This window comes from Mesocricetus auratus, unplaced genomic scaffold (genome assembly GCF_017639785.1).
Source record: "Mesocricetus auratus isolate SY011 unplaced genomic scaffold, BCM_Maur_2.0 Super-Scaffold_6730, whole genome shotgun sequence".
NCBI lineage: Eukaryota > Metazoa > Chordata > Mammalia > Rodentia > Cricetidae > Mesocricetus > Mesocricetus auratus.
Genome location: NW_024429184.1, coordinates 37,049,696 through 37,075,434, shown reverse-complemented (window position 1 = coordinate 37,075,434; position 25,739 = coordinate 37,049,696). Strand labels below are relative to the sequence as shown.

Here is a 25,739-nt window from a genome sequence, read left to right as displayed (position 1 = left end):
CCCGGCCCCGCCCCACGCGCGCCCCCGCGTGCGCGCGCCGCCCCGCAGAGCCTTTGAAAGGCGGCTGGAGGCGCGGGCCCGGGGGCGATGGCGAGCCTGGGTCGCCTGCTGTGCGTGCTAGGTTTGCTGCTGTGCGGGCCCACGGGCCCCGGGCTGTCCAGACCTCGCCAAAGGGGCCCCAAGAAGCCCATCATCGGTAAGGAGGCCCGGGAGCACGGCTGGGGACGCGCTCAGGGTGGGGACAGGTGTCTAGGACGGGCAAGCCCGCGATGCTCGCACCGCTTTGGAGGCGTGCGGACGGACTCGGTCGGGATTCCTTGGCGCCCGAAACAGCCAGAGGCGGTCCCGTTACCAGTCGTGAGGAGCACAGCTCAGGCTAACCCGGGGTTTGAGGTTTCCGTGCGGCAAAGGATTTTCAGGGAGAGCGAGTTGTGAAGCCCAATTGAGATTTATCTAAAGTGCCAAGAGAGGCTCTCGGTTTAAGAAGGAAGCGCACGGGAGAACCTGGTGTGTCTTTTCAGAGAAGACTCGACTTGCAATGACCTAGTGGTCGATGTTGAAGAGGTTTCCACAGGACCTCACTCCCCTCCATTCCTGTTCTCTTTCCCACGATCATAATTAGGATTGTAAGTAGGGTGCAGAGATGCTCGGAATAGGATAAAACCCAGAACTACTGGGGTTGAGCAAAGGGTTAAGATGTGTCTCACTGCAAATGAAGTTCCGAATGACACTCCTAAAAGTTTTACAGCAAAGCAGGGAGAAAGGCATTCAAAAACGTTACTTTACTCGTGAGTGTTAGCAGGTTGGAGGATTCATCCAGACTCCCGTGTGAGGGGTGCTTTTCCTGCCCCATGTACCCACCGTTTTCCCTGCCTTTCCTGTCCCAGAAATTCTGCACATGGTTAAATGTACTCAGATTTTTTTGGTTGTCGGTATATATGAAGATACAATACATCAAATATAAAAATGGAGTAGGTAAGAAATTAAAATGTGTCTTGGACTTTGCCAACCAAGTGACAACAGTGACTCTGAGGATCTGAATGTCAGTTCTATTTAAAATAAAGGGTGTAATCGTTTCCAGCATATTTGTGTTTCAAACAGGGTAAAATTGGTTTGCATTCATGTCAGACATTTGAAAAACTACCAAGGAGAAATCAGCCTGTAGTTAAAATTTGACAAAAGAAGTTTATGAGTAGACATATGTAGGATTATACCCTTTGTGTTATATATAACTGAGCACCAATGTAGTTAAAATTTGACAAAAAAATTTATAAGTCGACGTGTATAGGATTATACCCTTTGTATTATATATAGGTGAGCACTGAACAGAAATTAGAAAATTGTTTATGTGTTTAGGAGTGACCCGGTTTTCAAATGGGTTGCTTACTAATATTTTGACCCCTCCATCCATAGCTATTTCCAGTGATGGTTAGATTCATCAAGTTGAATCATGTAACATATGAATTGTACTTGTGGATTTTGGGAAAAGAAAAAAAAAGATGACAAAAGATTCATTTTTGTTTCTTAGATTTGAGGCAACTCAGTTGAAAATGGCAAAATAAGTGTGCTTTTTGCTAACCTGACCAGTTTTATCTTTTCTTTTATATTTATAGTTATTAGGTATATGCGTGTTTGTCACAGGTGCCAATGGAGGTCAAGCAGCAAATTTAAGAGTCAGTTTTCTCTTTTCTCCATGTGGGTCCTGGGGATTGAACTCAGGTCCTTACACTCAGCAGTAAGTACCTGTACCTACTGCTAAACCATCTTGAAGCCATCTATACCTAATCGATTAAGATAATATAGTTGGTTGAGCACATAGTATGCATAAGCTATTTATTTAGGAACCACAAAGGATCCAAAGACAAGGAAGCCACAAAAGTGAGATAGCCTAAAGTGCATGTTGAAGGACAGTGAGCCCTTTGCCTGGGAATGGGCTGGGATGTGATGGTGAAATTAATTTACTGTCAAAGGCACTTATGTTCACATGATTTTGTTTCCCATGACACTTCTGTACTCTTCTTAGCCTAATTTCAGTTTCCATTGTGAAGACTGTCTTATCTAATGGGGGAGATGGAGAGGAACATTCTTACTAGATTCATTTTGACATTTGATAATCAGTAGTGATTCATGTCAGCTACTGTAAGACGCTGAGGATACAGACGTGATTAAATGGTGGGTGTTGTCTCCCACTGAGACAGTTAAAATGACACAGTGACTCATAGAGGCTTGATATCAATGAGTAGATATGATATTTTGTTGTTGTCTACTTTTTGGAGGCCAGGGATGAACCCAAGACATTGCATATGTTAAGTGTATGCTGTCATGCCTTGATGTGTGTTGGATGTCAGTACTGTGCTAGACTTGGGTTTCCTTGGTAGGAGGAAATCAGAGATGAGAGAGACAGGGCATGAAGTCACAGAGCGTATGAAGTTCAGCAACCTCTGAGGCACGTAATGAAGATGGTAGCCCCTACTGGCCTGCGTGTCTCTGTCCCATTAACTGTTGTCTTCTTGCTTTCTCTCACATGTTTCCGGTTTGATGGACTTCTTGCAGAGTGATGGCTGGCTCATGACCTTGGCATGGTACTGTTCTTCTGCCCTGAATTGCTTTTCTTCCAGATGTGGGTGTATGGTTCATTGCACTGCCTCGCTGATGCCTTGGATTAAGTCTCACTGTCTGAAGTCTGGTTCTACCTTCCCAGGGAGGACTTGCCACCCTGTTTTGGAGACATTGTAAATCTGTTTCTTTGACTTCCTTCAGAGTACAAGCACCAACCCTCATAATTGGATTTAAAAATAAATCTCTATATGTGTCTTATCTCTTTGCTCTCCCACCCACTACCAATAAAATCTGCAAGCTGGAGATTTTTCTTTTTCTTTCTCTTTCTTTCCTTTTTCTTTGTCTTCTTATTCCTGAGCCCTTAGCACCTAGTTCAGTGTCTGGCATGTAGTATGATTAAACAATAATGAGTGGGTGAGAGAATGGTTATGTGGTCAGCTTTAATTCTGTGGAAAAGCTTAATTTTGAGGAGTCCTTAAGAAAGAATAAAGACTGTCTAATAGTCTGGGATGGGTTTGTTGAATGCTAGCTACTTAGATTAAGATGCTATTAGAGAGATGGAGAGGAAAGGCATTTCTACTCTGGCGTTTCTGACAAGGGTGCAACTGTGTTTTTGTGGGGGAAGAGGCTGATGATACCTTACAGATTTAGTGCGTTGTGTATGGATAGTATAAGGTTGTGTGAAGAAAGTTGGGGCTGTTATAAACTTTGGGGGCTTCTTTAACATTCCTGGTATGGTAAGAAATTCAGATCTTCGTCCTCCACTGCTTCGCCAATGACTGTGGGTAGACTTGCAGGAGATGCAGGTCTGTGAACTGAGAAACCAAGGAAGTGGCATTTAAGCTCTGCCACGGATCAGTTTTGAGTAACAAATGAATGAAATTGCTAAAATTAATACATTTTTTTATAAATTTAGGAATATTAATGCAAAAATGCCATACGAAGGAAATGAGAAAGTTGGGAAAATACTACATTGCTGCATCCTATGTGAAGTATATAGAGTCTGCAGGTGCAAGAGTTGTACCCATAAGGTATGTTTCTGTAGTCTTCCCATAGATGTGTTGATTGATCTTTTATCTCTAAAATTAATACCTTCTTTCCTATGATTACATCATTAAATGCAATCATGTTGCCTCTGATTTCAGCCACACACCTATTGCCTACAGTGTTCCACTAAATTGCTTATGAAGCTCTGTGCGTCTGTAATGTCCCTGAAAGTATGCTGTGTGTCTGTTAGCATCGACTGAAAGTATGCTATGTGTCTGTTAGCATTGACTGACAGTGTGCTGTGTCTGTTAGCATCGACTGGGAAGTGTTCTATGTTTCTGTTAGCATCAAGAAAGACATGATAGCTTTCTTCTCCCAAGAAAAGACACTCCTCACAGGCACCATAAAAAATCATAATAGAATCTCCAGTTTTGCCGGCTTCTGTCTAGGACTAGTGTAAGGAAACACTTAGGGAATGAAGGACGTTTTCTAGAAGATGAGTATAAATATACTTTCTACTTTTCTACTAAAGGCTTGACAGTGATGACCATATTAGTGTTGCTGTAGTGTAAATGATAGGCACCTTAGTTTTAAAGGTGTTAAGTTTGGGCTTAGAGACATGCCACAGTGGTTAAGTGCACATAGTGTTCTTCCTGAGGATCCAAGTTTGCCTCCCTGCACCCATGTAGGACAGCTCACAAGCACTTGTAACTTTAGGTCTGTGGGATCCAACACAAGTATACTGGACATGCACACACACACATACACACACACTTAAAGGAAGAATAATAAGCCGGATGGTGATGGCACATGCCTTTAATCCCAGCACTTGGGAGGCAGAGGCAGACAGATCTCTGTAAGTTCAAGACCAGCTTAGTCTACAAGAGCTAGTTCCAGGACAGCCTCCAAAGCTACACAGAGAAACCCTGTCTTGGAATAAAACTGATAATAGTAAAAAACATATTTATAAAGGTACTCCATTTATTTTATGATAATGTGATTAATAATATGTTTAATCTTATACTTTCAGTTTGAAGGGGTTGATTTCATGGCACAGTTTCACTTGAAAAGAGTTAACAGACAAAAATCTTGTAAGCACTTATATTGTTAGCTAAAGTAAGTGCATGAGCATCTCCCAGAATTCTCACCTCATCCATTATGAAATTTTATGCACAAACACAACTACTACAATCTATTTTGCAAATAATTACAATAAAGAGTTATAATCTATATAATATTATTAGTAGTCAGAATGCAAATATTATGATCTAGAGCAGTGGTTTTCAACCTTCCTAATGCTGCGACCCTTTAATACAGTTCCTCATGTTGTGGTGACCCCCAACCATAAAATTATTTTTGTTGCTACTTCATAACTGATTTTGCTACTGTTATGAGTCATAATGTAAATATTTTTGAGATAGAGGTTCGCTAAAGGGGTCATGACCCACAGATTGAGGTGACCCACAATCATAAAATTATTTTTGTTGCTACTTCATAACTAATTTTGCTACTGTTATGAGTCATAATGTAAATATTTTTGAGATAGAGGTTCACCAAAGGGGTCATAACCCACAGATTGAGGACCTCTGATTTAAAGTTTTATCAAAAAAATAGTCTGTAGCTGGGCGGTGTGGTGTATGCCTTTAGTCCCAGCACTTGGGAGGCAGAGACAGGCAGATCTCTGTGAGTTAGAGATCAGCCTGGTCTACAGAGCGAGTTCCAGGACAGCCTCCAAAGCTACACAGAGAAACCCTGTCTCAAAAAACCAAAACCAAACAAACAAACAAACAAAACCCCCCAAAACATAAGGACTGTCTTGTTCCACCTTTCACATTTGATTAACTGTCTATACCCTAAAGATTTGTGTTTAATTTGTTAGAACTGAATCTAGTCTCCTGTGAGATCACATACTCAAGTTTTAGAGCGGAGGAAGGGGCCCCTGAGTCTGCAGCACAGTGTCCCAAAGTTTTGATTATGGATGTTTTAAAATGCAAGCTATTTAGGAGGTTAGTGCAAATGCAAGAGAGACGTTGTAGAGCCATCACTGTGGACAGCCCAGGTCAGAGGCTTCTAGAGAATGCTGGGTGTGAAATAAAAGAGGGAGTGCCACTGAGCAATGGTGGTGAGTTGATGGGTCGTGTCCTTAAAACTCAGTAAAAATGATGACTCACTGAATACAAGGGTGCCAAGAAAGAAGTAGGTGGGAAGGACGGGGCTTTGGAAACCTGGGAAGTTTTGAAACCTGATGACTTGTGGATTATTAACATTTATGAGTAGATAATGAAAACCTGATTGTCAGCGTGTAGGCTAAAGCTTTGTCATTACAGTTCATTTTGAGGCTTACTGCTTGGAATTGGAATCATGTGATCATGTATTAACTGTGTGATCTGTGGGATGGAAATTCTACGTGTAAAATGAGACTCTTGCAACATTACTGTTAGGTTGATTGCTGGGGCCAGTTTCTGGTTCAGAGGAGAGAAGGTGACTAGAGATTGGGCCAGAATCTGTGCTGTAGCTGATGCTTGTTGACCTCGGTGTCCCTTCTTTCTCAGGACTTGGTGCTTTTAGGGTGCCATTGCCTGCTGCGGGACTATAAAGGACATGGGGTTCTAAAAGGTGGACTGCAGAAACCCAAGCTGGCAGCATCTGCTTTAAGAACAAGCTCAGTCAGTTCACAAAGCATTTGAAACAGCTTTGACCATTTACAAACCACAAGACCAAAGCTTTGGCTTTTGGAAATAGTTACCTAGGTTTTATTCTCAGTGGGAGAGGTGCTACTTTCTGACCATGGTGACGCCATTGCGTTTCATGCTACTGAAGCTAAACTTGTGCCATCAGCATTGGGCTTGTTTTGATTGTGGAGGCAGTAAGCTATTTCTCATGAACTGTTGAGAGGGTTTTTTATTTTAATTCTTTGACAGTTTCACACATGTACATAATGCATTATGGTGACACTCATTCTTGCTATTTAAAAATATTTTAAAATGTATTTGAAAAATTTCATATATGTATACAATATATCTTGATCATGCCCACCCTTCCCCCTCCAACTCCCTGTAGGAGTCCCACCCCACAGCAAACACATCTCCCGTTTAACTTCAGGCCCATTAAAAAATACATCTTTTTGTTTTTTGTTTTTATTCAGTAAGTCCAATTAGCTGCTCATTCATATCCACTGGGTCATGGACAACCTACCAATGGCTATATCTCAAAAGAAAAGTGACTGTCCTCTCCCAGCAGCCATCAACTGCCAGTAACTCCTCAGCTAGGTGCAAGGGGGCATGGGGGTGCGGAGTGGAGGGGTGGAAGGGGCCTTGGTAGCCCCTCCCCATATCTGCTGGAACTTTTAACTGGTTTGATCTTGTACAAGTTTTGTGCAGGTAACCACAGCTGCAATGAGTTTAGCCATGGGTTTTAACTATGCGTACAGTACCAGTCATGAAGTCCCTCTTGCAGGACAGGCTTCAAATTCAGTCAAGGCAATGGCTGGCTATTCTCACAGACAGTCTTGCCGCTGTTGCAGCAGGGGACAATGTTGCTTGCTGGGTCTGCATTTCATCATGTAGAATCTAGTGCTAGGTAAGAACATTGGTGTCTTTGCTCTCCTGGCATCCTGTATAGAATCTTTCTGCACTAGGAAAGCTAGCTAGCCAGTAGGAGAATTTCCTGCTCAGTTCGACTGATTTCTCTGTGTCCTGGAACCAAAGTGTATGATATATTAAGCTCCTTTACCCCTTCCTATGTCTTTCCACCTCTGCCAACCACCCTCTCATCCCAGCGAATCCCCCTCCCCTCTTCATGGCTGTTTTGTTTTTGTGTTGTAACCCTCTGGGTTTAACCAGTGGATGCTGTGTGGCTTTCTCCCCTGGAGCCTGGACAGTAGCTACACCACTGAAGACAAGGACTTCCTTCCCTAGGCAGCCACGACTGCTAGTAGTTCCCAGGGAAAGAATAGGACCCTATGAGTCCTTTCCCCAATCTTGTGCAGGCTCTGTTCAGGTGATGCAGTTGCTGTGAGCTCATGAGTACAGAGACCATGCCATACCCTGGAGACAGCATTTTACAGTCCTCACTACTACCCTCCTCTTAAGCTCTTTAAGCCCCTCCTTCTGCGATGTTCCCTGAGCTTTGGAGGGATACCAGTATCCTGCCTATGATGGACATTCAGCCGTCACTTGTTCTCGTCACCTTGGTTAGTTGTGAGTGTCTGCATTAATCACCACTTGCTGTGAAAATGAAGTTTCTCTGACTAAGGCTGAGGGCAGCCTGGTCTATAGGTGTGAAGAGAAATATTTATGGGACAGTTTGGCAACATGTCTGTTTAGTAAAACAGAAGAAGCAGGGTTACCCTTAGGGCCTGTGATCTCCCCAGCCATGGGCCTTTGACCACATCCACAGCATCAGGTGTGAACTTCCTTTAGAACAGCCTCCTATTTAATTAGAAGCAGCTGGCTATCCACAAAACAGTCATGCCATGATTGCACCAGTGGACACATACTGCCCGGTATGCTGGTACTGTAGTATGTGAGATTCTCAGCTGAGTATGAGTTTTCTTCTCTGACTTCCTCCATACTACCTTCTGGCACCATGAAAGCTAACCACCAGGGAATAAGTGTTCTGATTAATTCTAGCTTGATTTCTCTGTGTATATGAAAGTACATGGTGTCTTCAGCAATAGGGTGTTAGCTATGTAGTGCCAGTGGGCAACCGTGACAGGAGTTTTTGGGTTTAGAAACATCTGACAATAAACAAATGACTTCAAATCATGCCTTATTTTCCCTGGTATTGAGACAGGAATGCTCATGTCACACTCAGCAGTTATGTCGCATACTAACGGTGAGAAGTACGGTGAAGCATGCAGTCATAAATGGTATATTTAACTGGTTCAGGGGTATGCAGCTGGTAGTAGTGCCACCAGTCCCAGTCCATGAGGAAGATGTGATTTCTGGGACAGCCTGAACAGCTTGGATTGGTGGGATACTGAGAACACATGGACTCACAATTTACCTCCTCATCACTCCAAGGCGAAGTCCCCTTCGGGTTAATAATTCTGTAGTGGTTTCACTATAGCTTTGTAGCTCTGAACCCATAAGAGGTTTATTATGACCTTCTGAATGACCCACGGGGATGTTAGAACTTACTGTGTGACTTAGAGGAGAGCCAGAAAAGTCTACTGGAAGAGCATAGGCACAAGCTAGGAATTATAGCTCATTTAGAAACAGCAGGAGCCATGTTCTAAATTCACCTATTTTTTTTCCCCTTGGGGCAGGTGTGTTCTACTAAGGATCGTAAACTTCCATGGTTGTATATATGGAGACGGTGTGTGTGTCTTGCTATTGTCTTCTAGAAATAGAAGGCTGCTCAGTGTAGGAGTTATTGTAGTTATTTCACACATAATTTCTACAGAGATCTCACTATGATTTAATTAAAGGTTTATATGGATTAGTTTCTTTGGATTTTCTCTGGGGAAAAGAAAGAAAATCGTGAGTGATGCAGTGATTGCTAGGAAATCTTGTAAGGATATTTGATCAAGGATGCTTCAGAGTAATTGAGCCAGGCCCACAGGTCTATAAGTAGTGTGCCGTTAGATCTGGATTGTTCTGGATTTCAAGTACAGTACTCAGTCCTTTGCAGCTGGTTGGAGGGGTTGAGACGTTGGGTTTTGGTGTCCATTCATATCGTTTCCATTTTCCCAAGCTTCCGGTAGTAAGATGTGTGAAAATAAAGCTTTTTAAAAAGATGTATTTGTGTGTGTGTGTGTGTGTGTGTGTGTGTGTGTGTGTGTGTGTATGTGTGTGTGTGCAGGAAGGAAAAGACACAAAGAGGCCAAAGAGGGTGTAAGATCTCCTGGATCTGTATTTACACAGTAGCCTATGACATGTGTGTGGACAACTGGACTTGGATCCTCTGGAAGTGCAGCAAGAACGTTGAACTACTGAGCCATTTCTCCAACCCCATCAAATTTTAACAATTTGGCTTTATATAATTTACATGGTTGAATATTTTTAGATTTCTTGTTTTTTTTTTTTTTTTTTTTTTTTTTTTGGTTTTTTGAGACAGGGTTTCTCTGTGGCTTTGGAGGCTGTCCTGGAACTCGCTTGGTAGTCCAGGCTGGTCTCGAACTCACAGAGATTCGCCTGCCTCTGCCTCCCGAGTGCTGGGATTAAAGGCATGCGCCACCAACGCCCGGCTATTTTTAGATTTCTTGACTAACAGATATTACTAGTGTCCAGTGTTTATTAAGTCCCAGAAAAACCAGATTTTCGTTTCTGATTAGCTAAACAGGGTATAGTTTTGTGATTTTCATAGTTTGACAAGAATACCTCTAATGTAGAGATGCAATATTGCCCGATATTTAGGCTAAAGTGTAGCACTTGCCCTGTGTATGCAAGGCCTTGGGTTCAATCTGCACTACCCCAAACTCATTTAATGTTTAAAAACTAAGGTGGTGACTTCTTTTTTCCTTAGGCTTCAGAAATGATTTGATTTGTAAAACTGTTTTTATTATTTTCAGGCTTGATCTTACACATGTAGAATATGCAGAACTTTTCAGATCTATTAATGGGTAAGTTGGCTTGATATTGTATCAAGTCTTAATACAGTGTGTCAGTGTGCACATATCAAAGTTTTGCAAAGTATATGTATGAATGTTGTGCGTTTCTATAGAGCTATCTTGAAGTTTCCTGGTAATGTACCAAGTGCTCCAGTAAAGCATGAGAGACAGGATAAGGGCTAGAGCTGAAGCCTGTCCTGTAAGCAGGAAGTTCACCAGTCTGTCTGAAAAAGAAAACGAGAAAAGAGAGTGGTGAGTGTAGCTCAGTGTAGAGTTCTTGCCTGGTCTGTGTAAGACTCCAAGCTTAGTCCTAGTATTGAGAAGGAGGCAGTTAGGAATCATGTGATCGTTACATAATATACCCACTATTTTTTTTATTTAATCTTTGTTTACATGCTTAAATACTTTGAAATTTCCAAGTTCTATATCTGAGGTTATTGATTGGTTACTTTTCAGAGGTAATTTGAATAGAATTTAGAAAAATATTTTCTTCTCTGCTTCACCGTAAAACATGTGTGTAATTAGCCCACAGAACAGGCTTTGAAATCAAATGAAAACTACCCTTTATTGCATTTAACTTAAGGCAGTTAAGAGTTAAGACCCTGACTTCCTTTAGGAGACTGGCACTCCACAGCACAAGCTCTGAAAGCTGGACTCTGGATTGGTGAAAAGCAAGGGTTGTAACTTACTGTTTTTGAATGGAAACAGGAAAAAAATACAGTGATGTTTAAGTTCAAAAAGCACTTTCTCTGAGGTACCATGTAGTGAACCCCACACTGTATTGTTGGAGAATACCACACAAAGCACAGAGCCTGTCCTAAAGGAGACTGCCATCTGGTGGTGTTGGTCCAGTTTTACTGTGTAAAGGAACTGTGAGGCTCCATAGATCAGATTAGCCGTCCAGGGCTTTCTGCTGTGGCTGTGAGGCAGCTGTTTTAGCAGACAGGTGTTTGAACTTTTCCCATTAGACTGTGAACGGTGGAAACCAGCATTGTCACAGGCTGATACTGAGCCTGATTAGTAGAAGAAGCCTGATGTAGTTCTGAAATGAAAAATAGCCTCTGGCTGGTATCATGACTCAAGATATGCTTGTCACACAAGCCTAGTAAGCCGAGTTCCTTCCCCACATGTAGGAAGAGCCCGTGTGTCTGTTCTCACATACCCCCCTCTCTCTCACATACACATAAATTAGAAATTAAAATTGTCTCAGACATAATATTTCAAACTCATTTTTAAATATTTTTAGAATTTTAATGTTTAGTCCGACTTTGTTAGGCAGAGAAGCCAGACCACTTTTGAATGTCATTGATTATTTCAAGAATATATTGAAAATTATTGTTTCTTCATTATATTGGTTATTTCAAGATGTGTTAAAGAGTGCAAACATTTAACGTTAATCTAAAAGCCTGGTGTAAAAACAAGGTAAAGTTTTTTCTATGTTTTGTCGTTTTTTTGGGTAGAGTGAAAGAGAATCTAAGGTTTGCGACTCTTTCAAGAACTCTTCTAGAACGATACTTGTGTATATTTTCAGGATTTCTTAACACTGTGTTTATTTCTTAAGAAATATCAGGACTGTGAAGAAGCAAATCCTTTCTAATTCTAATTGAAGTCAATTTTACGATTATCATATGCTTTGTAGTTTCCTTGTTATTTGGAAGTTAAATTAGATGTATATTTGCAATTGGCTTGGCCTTGCTGTCCATCTTAGTTCAAAGCCAGCTGCACCTGAAATTTTGTCTTTTCATCTTCACACTCTTTGGTCTGCCTTCCTTTTTTTTCTTTTTTGCTTTAGTTTTGTTTGTATTATATCTTCTTCAATGGGTTAGTTTACTGAAGAAGTTTTAAGAGACTGTATACAAAATTGTTAACCAAAATAGATTTGGAATGGCTAGGATTATGAATATTATATATGTATACCTGAATATATATATATTATATATATATTTATGTAATAAGGACAATTTTCATTGAATGAGGCATGCTTATTTAGTTGGTGAATGGAGAAAAATATATCTTAATTGCTTTTGTTTCAGAATTCTTTTTCCTGGCGGAAGTGTTAGTATATCGCACTCAAGTTATGCCCACGTGGCCAAAATATTTTACAACAAGGCCATAGAGGTAAATATCTGCCATTGCTTATCACACTATATGGGTTGTCTGTTGCCATAAGGATCATTATCTTTCTTAAAGTGTATAGTATGGCTTCCTTCGCTGTTACTCCAACTTTATTCCCTTTAACAGTCAAATACTTGCTATCCAGGAATCAAGTGTCTCTTCCCACCTGTTAGTTTTGTCTCATGCAGTGTGGGAATTCTAGGTGTGAATCGTACATACCTTGTAGCTCAGTAGAGCTAGTGCCTCCCTCCGGCCTCTTCTGCTATGTACTGGGTGGGTCTCATGCCTATGCCAATAACTCTCCTCTTCCCAGTTGTTCCATCCAACTTCACCTTCTCCACAGCCACCTGTTGATGCCAGAGACAGCTCTTGTTGGACAGGTTTTACTCTAAGGCAAGGACAAGTGAAAGATAGGTGGTACAGAACAGAAGGAAGTTAAAAACAAAACAGTTTACCAAGTTGATGAGGACATCAGGTGACACACTAGAGTTGACAGGTCTGTTATGTGAGTTTCAGGGGCTAGCTTACAAAATTTTTACTTTTAGGGTTTGGGGAAACGAGATGTTGGCTAAGTTCAGCAATATATTTCAAAGACTGCACCTACAAATAATAAGCGTGTCAAATGAGACACAGGGGTTAGTAATAAATGGCTATTAAGATAGATTAAAGATAGCTCAAGATAATTCTGTCTCTCAATCTACAGCATGCTGTCACTTCACAGACATGAAGTTCTAGTCAACCAGTCAGTCTAGACTCTTCAAGACAGATGTGGCTTCATCAGGGAACTTCAAGCTCACATCCCTTAGGCTGTGTCGCTTACTATGCAGAGCCCCTAGCCACCATGCAATGCCTCACCTTGGACTTGCACTTATGCCATAGCTTCTTAGATCTCTGTTTCTCCCCTGAAATATTGTCAGTAATTTCTTCATTTATTGTCGCTAGTGCTCAGTTGGGTGAAGACATAATGTGCCCACAAGTCCCCTTTTCCATCCTGCCTCAGAAGGTTTCTGAACACAGGTTGAGTGGTAGCCTACTTATGAATCTCAAAGAATTCTGCATAAATCTGTGTTGCAATGATAGCAAGTGTGTATTGCTTGGTACACACATGCCCACACAGAAATATACATAAATACACGTGTATTTAAAGTTTGAATCAACATAGTTTTCTTTTTCATTTTCCCCAAGAGTTATGATGATGGAGACTATTTTCCTGTGTGGGGAACATGCCTTGGATTTGAGGCGCTCACCTTTCTGGTTAGCGGAGAGAGCTTACTAACATATACAAACACGGTCTCAGTGGCATTGCCCTTGAATTTCACTGAAGGTAAGAGTAAACATCAATTCTTCTAAAAATATTTCTCAACAGCATTAGGAAACACTAAATATCAAGTCAGAAATACTTACCAGTCATTGGAAGACCAAAACTATTGAGTTAACCTTTTGTTACTCATTTATGATGATGGCAAATTTGTATTTTGATAATGCATTGTTTCTAGTGGTTTCAGGATCATGTAATTAAGACTCAGAAACCATCAGTCTCTCTTTGCCTCATAACTTTGCACTGTAAAAGTTTCTACCTCTGCAAATTCTTTCTGAGAATTAATCAGAATAGTGATCTCCAGTTTGTAGTGTAGTACTTTAAATACAAATCTTATAAATATTAGATACTATTGCTGTCGTGGCAGCATTTTCTGTTTGTCTACATTTTCCTTGACTGTATTGTATTAACATTTTATTCTGGCACTAAACATTCGGAATTAGCAGGACTTCACCAATAAAAGGGTTTGGTTCCCAACAAGATCTCTGTATTTGTATGCTACTGAAAGACAAGTCACCAGACCACACGCACACTCTTGCTAGCTGCTGCAACTTCACAAAGCTCAAGAAAGTACTTGTATTTTCTTGCCATCTTGGAACTCCTATGAGCTTGGGTTTCTAGAATTCCAGAATTTTTATTGGCATTTTCTTGCAAAGCATGATCGAATCATTATTCATTTGGCTGAATCAGTCTCCCGAGTCTCTTCCATTTCCAGAGATTGGGCTGCTTCAAATTTCTCTAGTCACATGATTAGTCTATCTGATAATCAGCCCCATTCTAAGGGTTAACACTGATCATCTCATTAGCAAAATATACTCCTGTCATCCAGGGAATTTTAGTGTTTTGAGACACTCTTAGTTAGAAATCTTAAACAAATTCCATACACATTCTTGGATCATCATGATTAAGAGCTGCCAACTATACTTATTAAGAATTTTGGGAGGGAAGAATTTTGGTTATTCATAGAATTCATAGAATGCCCCCTACATTCAAAAGTCTTGTTTTCATTATTTCAATCACTGCAGGAACAGTATGGGAAGTGTATGTTTTAAGTCAGGCTTTCGGGGTTGCAATATAACAGAAGCCCAGTTTATACAACAAAGTCATCATTCAGGGTTCTGGGATTCTCAAATGAAGTCATTAGGCAGAGTGACAGACCTCGCTTAGCATCAGTGTCTTGAGTCTTTAGGATTGTGTTTTCATTCCCTTGTTGGTTGGTATTCTGGACTGTGTAGACTTTAGTCTCCTGGGCCCCTTCCATTCCCAGAGGTTGGGCTACTTCAAAGTCCTAGTCACATGGTTAGTCCTTCTGATGTGGTCCATGTAGAAACACTGCTTCCTTCATCATTTGCAGAGTAGGGTTTTTTTTTTTTGGCTAAGTTAATGCTGTTTTCTCCTTAGTTGGTATGCTGAACATTTCTTCAGTTGATTAAATTTATTCTTTGTCAGTTTCATTCATGAATATAATGTATGTTTACTCCTACCCACACCTTCTCATCTTCCTCCTCTCTCTTACCCATAACTACCCTCCTCCCTACATGAGATTTTCCCTCATTTGTGTCTTTTTTATTTTTGTTTTGTGAGTCACTGATTTTAACCAGGTCTCCCGGTGACCGTGGGTTTTGAAAGGTGTCTTCTGACTTTACACACCTTTTTCCTCCTTCTTCCACCATGCTCCTTGAGCTTTAGAGAAAGCGGCATGAATGTCCTGTTTAGGGCTAAGCATCCAAGCATCTCTTACTCTTGTGACTTTGATGAGCCACAAGTCTACATTCATTGCAAAGGAAACCTCTCTAACTACAGGTGGAACTAGCATTTGTCTATGGGTATAAACACAAATATGGTGTTTGTCGCCATGTCAGTTTAACTAAATAGCAGTAATGAGTTCCCCTTGAGGGGCCTTGACCTTCCCAGCATCTGTGTTAGACATGTGTTGGTCAGATCACAGGCACTTCTGTGGAAATACTGTGTTTTAATCACCATTTACTCATGTGGGTTATGTCTTAATAGTGGCTGCCATTTGGCTTCAGGTAAGTGACTTAATGGATTTTATTTTTTGGTGTATTTATAAGTCATTTGTCTGTGCTTAAATTATTTTAGGTGCATGGATTTTACAGTCCTAGGCATATATTCTCTCCCATGAAGAGAGCCTTAAATCTCATCTGAGAGAAGTTGCTTTACTTCCGTAACAATAGTGGCGCTTATTGTACTAAGGGGCATATCTTGCTTTCCAGCTTGTAGGTTCATAGCTGGGTGAGACCATTGTTCCCTTTTCTCCCTCAGCAGCTTGCATGGTCCTTTCTGGAACTGTGCAAGCCATCCAGTAGGAAAGAATCTGCCACCCCAGTTCCAGCCTGATTTATTTATATCTGGTATCCAAGGGGTGTGGTATCCTCAGCAATAGGGTCTTATCTAGTTCTGTGGGCAACCAAGAGGGATGGCAAGAACTCATATTGTTTTGGGAGTCTCCTCAGCCTCCCTGACCAGCAGGTCATAAGCTGCACCCCACACATGGCACTGGGATTTGTAGAAACAGTATTTCCTAGTCATGAGGAATATCTTTTTTTTTAAATGTATGTTTTAAAAGAAGTTTGTTTTTATTTCTCTGTCTCTGTCTCTCTGTCTGTCTGTCTCTGTCTCTGTCTCTGTCTGTCTCTCTCTCTCTCTCTCTGTCTCTGTCTCTGTCTGTCTGTCTCTCTCTCTCTCTCTCTCTCTCTGTCTCTGTCTCTGTCTGTCTGTCTGTCTGTCTGTCTGTCTGTCTCTCTCTCTCTCTCTCTCTCTCTCTCTCTCTCTCTCTCTCTCTCTCTCTCTCTCTCTGTGTGTGTGTTATAAGTGGTTGTGAGCTGCTGTATATGGAAGCCAGGAATTGATCCCGAGTCTTCTGTAACATCAGCAAGTGCTCTTTACTGCTGAGCCATCTCTCCAGCCCTGTAACTTCAAGTTTTTAATTGGTTTACAAAGTAGTAGGCTCCCATGTGGCTTTTCATTCTGGTTAATCTGCCCTCCATGCATTTTTTTTTCTTTTAGGTCCTTTATACCTTTGAAAATACGTTGAAATGCTAGGTTCTTTTCTGGGAACACAAGCATACACATATTTGGAAGTTATTATTTTTCAGAGGTTTCTGAGGAGCCAGAGTTGATTCTCTGCTCTTTTATGGCTAGCCTATTTGTAGTTATTCATATTAAAAACTTTAAAAAGTAATTACATCTGGAGCATATCATCTTTGTATCCATGTGTGACGTGTCTTGGCCCGATTGCAGGTGCTTCTGTGGAAATGTTGTGTTTTGCTCACCATTTATTCATCTTAATTATGTCTTAGTAATGGCTGCTGTTTGGCCTCAGGTAAGTGACTTAGTGGGTTTTATTTTTTTTATGTGTTTAAGTTGTTTCTCTGTGCTTAAATTATTTTAGGTGTCTTACAGGGCAGAATGTTCCAGAATTTTCCTGCTGAGTTATTGGTGTCACTAGCATTAGAACCTCTGACCGCAAATTTTCACAAATGGAGCCTCTCTGTGAAGGTATCACATGATTACACAGCAGTACCTCCTTCGTGAGAGGAGCACATTTAGGATAACTATATGAGTGATCCCTCTGTTTCATTCTTGTGTTGTAGAACTTTACAGAAAATGAAAAGCTAAGCAAGTTTTTCAAGATATTAACAACAAATACAGATGGCAACATAGAGTTCATTTCATCCATGGAAGGTATGTGTGCATCTAGACGGAATCTTCTCATTTTAATCTATAGGCGTCTTTTCTTGGGAGTGCAGTCGCATGACTTTGGAGTTCAGAGACAGATGTAGGGTTGTTTTTGAAGACAGAAGACACATTCTGTCCACATCTCAAAGCAGTTGAGGCTTACCTGGGTAGACTCTGGAACTGTGACATCAAGGGAGGGTGAGGATGGAGAAAACCACTGTTTCTAGACATATCACAGATTACACACTTGGACAAGGTTTTCAGAAAATTATGACAGATGGGTTGATAGCAGAAAGCATTTTTCTAAATACATCAACTAGGTGGCAAGAAAATAAACAAGTTAAAGCCCGAAACTGGGAGAGTATCAAGAGCAGCACTATTGATGGTCCAGACCAGAGACAAAGATCACATGTGGACAAAACACCACGGTTGCCACACACGGCTAAGCTCAAAAGGCACGTGGAATCCTGACCATGGAACTTCAAGGACAGTTGCCTGCCTGTGCATACTAAAGACATAGGGTGAGGATGGTGGGGTGAGTGTGTTCCTTGAGTACTCACAGTGTTAGTCTGATTTAGTGTTGCCTGCGTTACATAGCTGGAAATATGGACAGACTGCAGGTTGAGATGGTCACTTATAGGTGTCTTCTGGTAGCACACATGTACATGACGGAAACAAATCAAAACACTTGTCTTAGAGAGGGCAAGGATCATTCATTCCATGCTTCAGGAAATTTCTCTGATGAGGTTTGATGGAACATGAATGGTCCATGCCCCAGATCAGTAACACAGGTAATTGGTGTACCAATAGCAAGATAACTAGCCCTGCACAGACCAGCTGTAAAAGCTATGACATTAAATAGAACACCTGAGTCTTAAAGAAATAAGGAACATTTGAAAATATATAGCTGTGGTTGTACATACCTTTAATCCTAGCACTTGGGAGGCAAAGGCCAGCCTGGTCTATAGATTGAGTTCTAAGACAACCAGGGCTACACAGAGAAACCCTGTCTTGGGAAAGGGAAAAAGCATAAAAGAAACTTGAAAAGAACTAAATTTAGTTATTGTTGGGGAAGTCCTGTTATTTGCCTGTGCATTTGTCAATAAAGTACTGTCTGGCCAATAGAAAACCTAGATAGGAGGGACTAGGAGTCGAGGAGGATTCTGGGAAGGGGAAACACAAGAGAGTTCGACATGTGACACCATGGGGGTAGGACGCCGGGAACTATTCTCCGGTAAGAAACATACTCAGATTAACAATTATGGGGTAATTACTTAAGGCAGAGCTAGCCAGTAAGAGACAAGCAAGGCCAACAGCTTCATAATGAATATAGCCTCCTGTGTGTTTATTTGGGACTCATGCGGCTCTAGAACCAGGCTGGTGTGGCAGAGCCCAGGCGACTGGCGGGGGATAAACCAAAGCGGCTAGCAAAAGAAAAAGCTTCACTTAACAAGTTATTAAAAATGAAAGAAGTTCAAATGAGGGCTCAAAAGAGGTCAGTCCTAAAACACACAAAGAGAATGAACTAGCCCAGAAGGGAGATCAAAAGGAAACACTTAGAAGCCATCTTGGATGACTGTGACATGTGGTTGGGTCGCACAGAAGTGGGAAGCTGGCCGAGGTGGAGGTGAGGCATTCCAGCAGCAGACTGGGTTCTGGGAACAAAGGGAGGAGAGGGGCAGAGACTGTTTTTAATGGTAAAAAAGATTTTCAGGTGGAAGAAAGACCTAAGGGGAGAAGTAAGTTAAAGAAAAGCTTCAGAGAAATAAAGGAGAGAGAGTATCTATGATCTTGTGCGATAGAAGAAATTTTCAAGACAAGAAGAAATATAAGCCATAAATGAAAAGATGGAGCAAGTCCACTGAATTAAAAGTTATACTAAGGAGGAAGGCAGGGAGGGGGGGAGAGAGAGAGACAGAGAGACAGAGAGACAGAGAGACAGAGAGACAGAGACAGAGACAGAGAGAGACAGAGACAGAGAGAGGAGACAAAAATATAATGCATATAGCTGCCAAAGGGTCTATGTTTATCTTATAAGAAATAAATTCATTAATAAAGAATTTAAGTAATAGCTTCTTATACATAGCTAAACCCCCGAGTAGGTGCCCTGGAGAATGAGCTTCAGTGTGTTGTCTACACAAAGCTGGGTGAGGGAAGTCCTCAATGTCATGCCTAAATAGTGGAATGTCAGTGGAAACACAAGGAAGAAACCACCTTACATTAGGACTGCAAGTGCCACCCAGGCTGCTGTACTGGGCATGCTTATGCAGCTAAGATTCAGTGAGAGCGCCTGCAGCACTTTGATTTTTCTTAGTAAAGCTGAGCATTTTCCAGTCCTGTTACCCAGCTGTTCTCTTCCAGTATTTAACAATGCCTTAACAAAGCTGGGTGAGGTGGCATACCCCCCTAATCTTAACGCCTCGGAGGCTGAGGCAGGAAGATTGGTAGATCAGGTCAGCAGGACCAGAGCTACATAAGACTGTTTCAAAAAACACAACCAAAATAAAACAAAAACAATACCAACAAACTACTGTAATGAAACCCTTTCATGTACATAGAAACGTGCATATATTGTGCCTATTAGCAAAAAGGAAGGCTGCTGTTAGAAGCAGTCCGAAAGCCCCACACACCGCACAAGGAAGAAATCATTGCATAGGATACAATGCAGTTATTCAAATCATTGCAGATCCCCGTGTTCCTCATTGTGATGGACTTTGAAAACAATTTAGAGTTAATAAAAAGGTGCAACAAAATGCATATGTTTGTTTACTTTTTGAGACAGTCTCCCTCTGTGGTGCAGGCTGGCTAGGAACTCACTGTCCCAGGCTGGCCTCCAGCCTGCAGCAGTCTCCCCTGTTTCAGCTTGCAGAGTCCTGTAATCACAGGTGTGTGCCACCATGCTTCCTCCTATACGCTTATGTATAGTTTCCATTTCCATGGTCTTTCAAAACATGATGCAAAGGCAGCTCTATAACTCTTGATGGTAACTTGTAAAGATTAAAATTATTGCAGTAGCTATTCCACCAAAGGAGGGGGTGTTGGAAGTGTTGGTAACACTTGGTGATTGAGTGTGTGTGATGGCGAATCAGGAAACTTAGGGTTTTTATACTTATCCCAAGAGATGCCATTTTACAGCCTTTCTACTGTCTTTCAGAATGTGTGATGACTGGATGGCTGTAAACTTAATGGGACCATCTAGGAGTAAATGCTAATGGGGTATTTGGAGGAGCTGGAAACAGGAAAGGGACCCAGAGACAGAAGACACTCTGCATGTGTGTCAGGTCAGCTCTTGGATTTTGTGAGGGTGGAGAGAGCAGCCTGAGAGGACAGAGTCCTAGAGAGAAGTGAGCCACGATAAGGTGGGGACAGTGATTGTTACTTGGAGATTGGCCATGCCACTGTGACTTGGTCTGTATCTCTGAGACTGCATCACCTAAGAGGAATAGAGGTTTACTAATCTCCACTGTTCTGGAGGTTAGTGGGTCTTGGAACATAGTCTTAGCATCTGGTGAGGATCTCCTGGTTGTATAGAGCATCACTGAGCATCACATGGCAAATCCGGAAGGGATGCTAGGTCAGTTTTCCTGCTTAGAGAGTCGCTGGTGTTGTTACAGCCTCACCCGAATAACCTCCTCTAATCCTGATTCCTACAGGCTCCACTTCTATATGCCGTTAACAAGATTTAGGAGTTAACTTTCCAACATCCAAATCTGGGGACACTCCTAAACCTCAGCATATCAGCCAAATCCAGAGGTGGGGAGAAATACCCATGCAGGAAATCCTGAGAAATGTTGGTCAGCTCAGGGGGGAAGTGAAGCTGTTATCTTTCCACCAAGTTGCTAGTTTCACAACCTCCCAAATATCCTGCAGTAGAAACCTTCAATCCACGTTAGCTTCCCTGCCTCATCATCTACTTCTGAAAACTTGATTTCTGCTTCCCAAATCTATCTTGTATATGCTTTCACCTCTACCCAGCACCCTCCTAATTGCCCATACAGTCATCTTCCAGCTGGGCATGGAATCTGAAAAACCGATCTGATTGTGGTGCCTAAAAGTCATTCAGTGACTCTTTGCTATTGGAGGACACACCTAGATTTACCTGTGCATGTAATCCATGCTCTCTGCTGCTTTCCCTGAAGACTGTGTTCCTTTGAGATTTGTGCAGCCCCTTGCTGCCCCTTGCTGCCCCTCTACAGACAGAGCAGTGTTTCCTACCTCTCTCTCTCCCTGTATTTTCTCACGTCATCAAAAGCCCTGACATGTCCCTGATGCCTTCTTGTGAACTCTCAGCTACCATGAAAGACTTAAGCTAACTGCTTCATCATTGAGAAGCCTTCTTTGTCATTCTCCTCTCCATGTCCTGGGGCCCTGTTTGTTTGCTTTGTGTTCCTTGGGAATGTTGCTTTTTGCTTGTACTTGTTCAAGCTCCATCTTTCCCTCTAGAGTAAGATTCCACTGAGAACTGGAGTTTCATCTTACTTTCCTGTTTCTAGGGCTCTGGGGAAAAAAGTAATGAATGAATGATCATATAAACATTAGTATAGGGTTGCAAGTTAGGCATTTGTGTTCCTTGTTTCTTCTATGTCATGCTCATGTGAAAATGTCAGAGCCTGATAATTTTATCAGAGCTGTGAGTTAGGAGTCCTTGATGCTCTACTACTTAGGTATTTTCATTTCACTCTTGATAATCCTGTTCTAAACTAGTGATGCAAGTAATAATTTCTACAGTTGCCAAGAAATGTCACTGGGCTTTCAATAACAGTTTTCCAAACCGGAAGCATTACTCGTTTCTGATTGTGTGTGTCTGATTATCAGATTAATCCTCATTTGGGCATTTGTATCCTCAGCCTGGCTTTTGCCTGTGGCTCATCCCAGGATAGAGAAAGACAGTGTGAGGAGGAGATGGAGGCAGAAAGACATGAGGGGCTCTGTCTGTCTAGAGCTGCTGGCTGGCAGGCGTTGCTTCCTGTAGACACCAACAAGACTGGGATGGAGTGTTGGCTTCTTTCCGCCTGCTGTGCAAGAAGGAGAGACTAGTGAGAGGGGTGTGAGAGGAAGGTGGTCGCTCTTCTGGGTGGCTGTGTTCTCCACGTGGTTTCTGAGATCCTTCATGGTCTCCATTCTAAAGCGTTGGAGGGGCAAGGGAGAGGTTACTTTCTATTAAAACAAAGAAAGACTCATGTGAATAAGAGACTTGTTAATTTTCAGAGACATATATGTTCACCTTCCTAAAAAATTATGAACTTTCAAAGCATGAAGGAAAAACGAGGGAGCAATACATGAAAATTTCTCAGTTCTAAGCAGTCAGCATGCAAGTGACCATTCTTTCAGATGACTTTCTCCCCACACTAAACTATTTTTCAATCTAATCTAAGCATTTAAATAACTGTATTTAGCTAATAGCAGGTATAATATCTAAAGAGTCCTAAAAACAATTGCATTATAATAACCAAGATTACAACTGTTTTTAAACCATTAAAATTTATTTTAACAATTGTTTCCCTAAAGTCACTAATCATTCGATAAGCTGAGACAGATTAGCAAATATAAAAACGATGGCTTGGCTTTGTTTTTATTTTCTTCAGTCATTATGGGATTAGACCATGTATTAAGGGGCACGATACAGACCTAGAAATGTGTGTCACTATCTTAAGTGTGCACTCAGGCCTGTGTAAGTCAGTGATAGAATGTATACTTAGTATGAGTGTGTTCCTGGGTTAGAGTTGAATTAACTCTCATTTCCTGGAAATGCAACTCACCGTTTTAAGAGGATGTAAGTCAATGGATACACTGACTATGTGAGCAGTTATTTGTGCGAGAAGGTACGTACAACTTTTACCTTTTCTGATTTTGGTGAGTTGTATAAGTTTCGTAAGGCATGTACACTGGCGTGAAGCAATGCAGGAACATCATTGTACATCATTCTTGGCACTTACTGGTGTGTGTTCTTCACTCAGGATTTAAGTATCCAGTCTATGCTGTCCAGTGGCATCCTGAGAAAGCACCATATGAGTGGAAGGGATTGAAAGGCATTTCCCATGCACCAAATGCTGTGAAGACGGCGTTTTACTTAGCAGATTTCTTTGTTTCTGAAGGTAATATGCAGGTGTATAGTCTCTTTACTCCATTTTGACTTTTGAGGGAGAGTTTATGCCCTTCTCTGGGCTCCTGTATAATTTATTCTATAATTGATAAATAATGTCTATAGATTCAACTGGAAAATGTTAAATAATGTTAAAGCCTTGAAATTGAGATATTAGGTATTCAATAAAAATCAGGGCAATTATTTAACAGAGTCAGCCACGATCCAGTGGGCTGAGTTCTTGCACAGTGATTTAAAAAATGTGAAACTCTTTCTTTTTTCTCCTTGAGCACTTCTAATTTCCATTTTCAAGAATAACGATGTAATTATTACAGCCTTTGGGCATTATATGCTATTTTTCCAAGACAATGATATAAATTGAATTATATGCTGTCACAGTCTGGGGCTTTATGATTGTCTGTCTGTAGGCAATGGAGTACTGGAGAAAAGTTACTAACATAGATTTCCATGCATTTTATGCTGTGGTTAGATAAAGAATTTGGGAGTAGGTATTTATATCTTAGTTGAACTGCACGGGTGAGAACAGTAGAGGCAGTGTGCAGGGGACGGAGCATCATTGAGGTGAGGACTGTTCTTCTTAGCCCCAGCCTGCCCTATGTTTTTGTCTACCTTCATGCCTAGATTAAGAACCTAACAACCTCTATCTAATTCATTTGTGTTTGAAGTTACGTACAATTTTGGAGGGATTCATGAAAAAAGAAATCTAAGTGAGTTTTAAACATAACAAAACTATCCCATACATAGAGTTGATCGAAAGGAGTATTTCCCCTATGGGCGGGAGTGAATAGCCACAGTGGACAGAACAGGCTTTTCATGTAGCTTTAATCTTGGGGTGGTAATTGGGTCCATATCTGCCAACATTCTATATAAAAAAATATCAGAGGACCTGGATTTACTTACTGGTTCTTACCCATCTACAAACTTTTCTCTAGCCTCCTTTGTTGAAAATTCTTCCCTGTTTCCTCTGCTGGCATTTGCTTTAGTTTCTCTGCTCCTTTAAGTCGTGCACCATCTCAGTGCAGGCATACTGCAAAGACAGTCCACCATTTAATTGTGTATGTCTGCTAGGCTGTGCTTCCCTAGTAATGGGCCCATGTCCTGTCTTTACGTTCTTGCAGGCCTGTATCAAGTCCTGTACGCATTTAGCTGTGTAATGAATGGTATACCCAACTGGGGGCAAGTAGCTGCTGTAACAACAGCAACTGTACTTACAACGACACAGCTGGATTAGGGAGCGGAGTCTCTGAGGCAGTTTTCTTCTTGCCCTTGCTTCCCCAGTGAATAAGCCTGACCTTAGGAAGTCTCTTGAAATTCTTGTCAGCCAGTCTTTTTAAAAAATGAACGTTATTTTCTCTTGCAGCTCTGAAAAACAATCATCGCTATGAGAATGAATTTGAGGAGATGGAATCCTTGATTTATCAGTTCTACCCTGTTTATACTGGAAATATTTCTTCATTTCAGCAGTGTTACATGTTTGACTGAAAGTCTTCAATATGGTAACAAGGCAACTTGTAGCAATTCAGTGACTGAATTGCTCACTCACTGCTCATGGCAACATGAGGAAGCCACACAGATTCTTTTTCTGTGCCTGGTTCTGATTCTTCACTTAATACATGATTATTTTTATCAGATTTGATAGCTTGACAATGAAAAAGCAATGGTATTTTTCATGAAAAAGTTTTCTGGTGTCTAAAGATCTAAAGATTAGAAAAATATAAATTTTTTGAAAATATAATTTCTGTGTGATTTATTATTGATCCTAGGAGAAAAAGCTACCTCAAATCTACCCCATCTTATTTTGGCTAAAATCTTTTTAACTTCTACCTACAGGTCCTTAGGATTTGGGTGTCAGAAATGTGTGTGTGTGTGTGTGTGTGTGTGTGTGTGTGTATGTGTGTAAAGATATATAGATGTTTTTCTTTCTGCTTTGTTTTTAGCCCATGGCTAATACACTGAAATCAGAGTCTGTATATTTCACTTTTTATCTGCCACAACATCTAACACTAAACTCCCAAGGAATATCTGTAAATTTGTAAATGCTATTTGTAAAATGAGCATTTTTCCCCCATGGAAAATAATTGAAAAGCATTCTGGTGTGCTCCAATATATTTCTCTGTTTGTACTACTCTCTGTGATCACTTCCCATCCCATATACCTCCTCAAAAGTCTGAAACTTAGGTATTCCTTGGGGACTTGTGACCTGCTGGAAAGAAAGGTTTTTGCTTTTTTTAAATTTTAAAAAGTTTTAATATTTATATTTTTGTGTGTCTCTGTGTGGTGTGTGGATATGTGTCTGTGAATGAAATAGTCCAGAAGTTGTTGCATCCTCTGGAGCTAGAGTTCCAGGCTATTGATAGCCACTGACATGGGTGCTTAAAATCTAACTTGGGCCCTCTCTCTGCAAG

General features: G+C 41.1%; 1 protein-coding gene and 1 long non-coding RNA gene across 2 annotated transcripts; one reads left to right on the top strand and one right to left on the bottom strand.

Moving 5' to 3' along the window:
* The first annotated feature begins 1 nt into the window (after position 1).
* Ggh (gamma-glutamyl hydrolase) lies at positions 2 to 25,069 on the top strand. The gene is made up of 9 exons (XM_005066221.3): positions 2 to 196; positions 3,476 to 3,590; positions 10,061 to 10,111; positions 12,133 to 12,217; positions 13,400 to 13,538; positions 16,945 to 17,051; positions 17,147 to 17,237; positions 23,189 to 23,326; positions 24,695 to 25,069. Exons 1-9 carry the CDS (start codon positions 88 to 90, stop codon positions 24,814 to 24,816), a joined length of 957 nt encoding a protein of 318 aa, XP_005066278.1. The 5' UTR covers positions 2 to 87; the 3' UTR covers positions 24,817 to 25,069.
* Positions 10,028 to 13,404, bottom strand: LOC121137917. Its single transcript, XR_005875186.1, has 2 exons — positions 12,434 to 13,404; positions 10,028 to 10,323 (listed from the first exon to the last, which is right to left on the bottom strand). It is a non-coding gene; the product is annotated as an uncharacterized LOC121137917 (long non-coding RNA).
* Positions 25,070 to 25,739: the final 670 nt, after the last annotated feature.

Coding starts and splice junctions, on each gene's coding strand:
- Ggh (XM_005066221.3), top strand. CDS start 88: ATGGCGAGCCTGGGTCGCCTGCTGTGCGTGCTAGGTTTGCTGCTGTGC. Junction 12,218..13,399: donor TTTACAACAAGGCCATAGAG/GTAAATATCTGC, acceptor ATTTTCCCCAAG/AGTTATGATGATGGAGACTA. Junction 17,052..17,146: donor AATGGAGCCTCTCTGTGAAG/GTATCACATGAT, acceptor CTTGTGTTGTAG/AACTTTACAGAAAATGAAAA.